The 1,894-nt window shown below is 44.3% G+C and overlaps 1 protein-coding gene across 1 annotated transcript in view; it reads right to left on the bottom strand.

Annotated features, from left to right (window-relative positions):
• Positions 1-370: 370 nt before the first annotated feature.
• Positions 371-1,894, bottom strand: part of EMH_0078210 (uncharacterized protein) — a gene marked incomplete at both ends in the record, with an annotated part of 3,060 nt that continues 1,536 nt past the window's right edge. The window contains 4 exons of the mRNA XM_013499965.1: positions 371-449; positions 655-720; positions 1,246-1,308; positions 1,586-1,892. Coding sequence (XP_013355419.1) covers positions 371-449; positions 655-720; positions 1,246-1,308; positions 1,586-1,892 — 515 coding nt within the window. The remainder of the gene's footprint in view (positions 450-654; positions 721-1,245; positions 1,309-1,585; positions 1,893-1,894) is intronic.

A 1,894-nucleotide genomic window follows, 5' to 3' on the forward strand; every position in this document is an offset into this window, starting at 1 on the left:
TGCGTTGATGTTTTCTGTTTTTGTTTATCTTCACATGAAGTTGCATCTATATTTCGGTTGTCTTGATATGAATAGAATTGTAGTTGCTGGCATCTGTTGGTTGTGTGGTGTATACATACACAAACCTGCGGTGTATATACAGCTCAGCTAGCTAAACCCTAACACTCCAGTGCTCTGAAAAGGCAGAACTTTCTTTTTTTATTGCATTAAACTTTTTTTTGTATAAAATAAAAAACAAACGAAACTTCTGTTTTTATTCTCTCCTCTGGATTTGCCTTTTTCTATTTTTTTTTTTTGTCGTTTTGTTTACTCTTTCCATTTCCCTCTTAACCAAAAACAGTTAAAGTTCAGACACACTGCTGCTGCTACATCAGCTGCTGCTGCTGCTGCAGCTGCTGCTGCTGCAGCTGCTGCTGCTGTTTTCCTCCTCCTTGCTGCTGCCAGTACAGCTGCAGCAGCAGCAGCAGCAGCAGTAGCATCAAGGAGGAGTTATGTTGGTTGCATGCACAAATCCGAGCAAAGCTGGTGAAGGCGGTACTTTAGTGTTTGGAGTTTGCAGCTGCAGCAGCAGCAGCAGCACCTGCATCAGCAGCCGCAGCAGCAGCAGCAGCAGCAGGAGCAGCAGCAGCAGCAGCAGAACCCCGCAATGCCCACCCGCCGTTGAGGCGAGCAGTATAATCCGAGGGAAGCTCAGCAGATACCCGAGGGAAGTCAGCGAATCTGTGCGGCAACCAAAAACAAAAAAAAACAAAAAAAAACAAAATAAAATAAAATAAAATAAAATAAAATAAAATAAAATAAAATAAAATAAAATAAAATGAAATACACAAACGATGCAACTCTGCTGCTGATACATGCAGCAAAATATAAAAAAAATTAAATGCATATCATCAGCATGAGGCGAGAGCAACACAAAGAATTTATTGACCCGTTAATTCCAATAAACACCTTATACACCCAAATACCAGGTGTACATACACTTGATTTTCAGGTGTACACACACTTCTTTCAGGTGTACATGCAGCTGTTTCAGGTGTACATGCAGCTGTTTCAGGTGTACATGCAGCTGTTTCAGGTGTACATGCACCTGTTTCAGGTGTACATGCACCTGTTTCAGGTGTACATGCAGCTGTTTCAGGTGTACATGCAGCTGTTTCAGGTGTACATGCAGCTGTTTCAGGTGTACATGCAGCTGTTTCAGGTGTACGTACACCTGGTGTGGGTGCGTGTAGAGGCTGAGCTTACCGTTTTCCTATTTGGTGAGCCAGGATAGCTGCGTCTTTAACTCGGGCTCCTGGCCCCCATTCACTGTATACACACATACACACATGCATGCACACTGCTGCAGCATACAGAAGAAAAAGAAGAAAAAAAAATAAAAAAAAAGAAAGAAAAGAAAGAAAAAATGATGTGAAACAGAAAAAGGAAAAGAAATAAAAGAAGGAGAAAAACTACAAGAAAGAGAAAAAAAGAAAAATTAAAAAAAAAGTGAAATAATAAAAAAGAAAGAAATAATACACCAAACCCAACAAAAAAGAAAACAAAACAAACCAAAAAAAAAAATAAAAAAAAAAACAAAACTCACCATAAACACCCTGCAGGCCCCACCACCTGCAGCCAGGGCATCCTCTGTACCCTTTCTCTATGGAACGCCTCCCGCGCATCCACAAACAAAACCCTAACACTCTCCCCTTTCTCTTCTCCTAAACCCTTCTCCTTATCATCACCATTTGCATCTCCTTCACGCCCAAGGGGGCCCCCCAGGGGGGCCCCTTGGGGGCCCTCTTGGGGGCCCCCTTTGGGGCCCCCCAAGAGGCCCCCCCCGGGGTACTCTCGGGGGCCCCCCTGGGGGGCCCCACGGGGGCCCCCCTGGTGGGCCCCACGGGGGCCCCCC

The sequence above is a fragment of the Eimeria mitis genome, genomic scaffold (genome assembly GCF_000499745.2).
Source record: "Eimeria mitis Houghton genomic scaffold, Emh_scaff4875, whole genome shotgun sequence".
NCBI lineage: Eukaryota > Apicomplexa > Conoidasida > Eucoccidiorida > Eimeriidae > Eimeria > Eimeria mitis.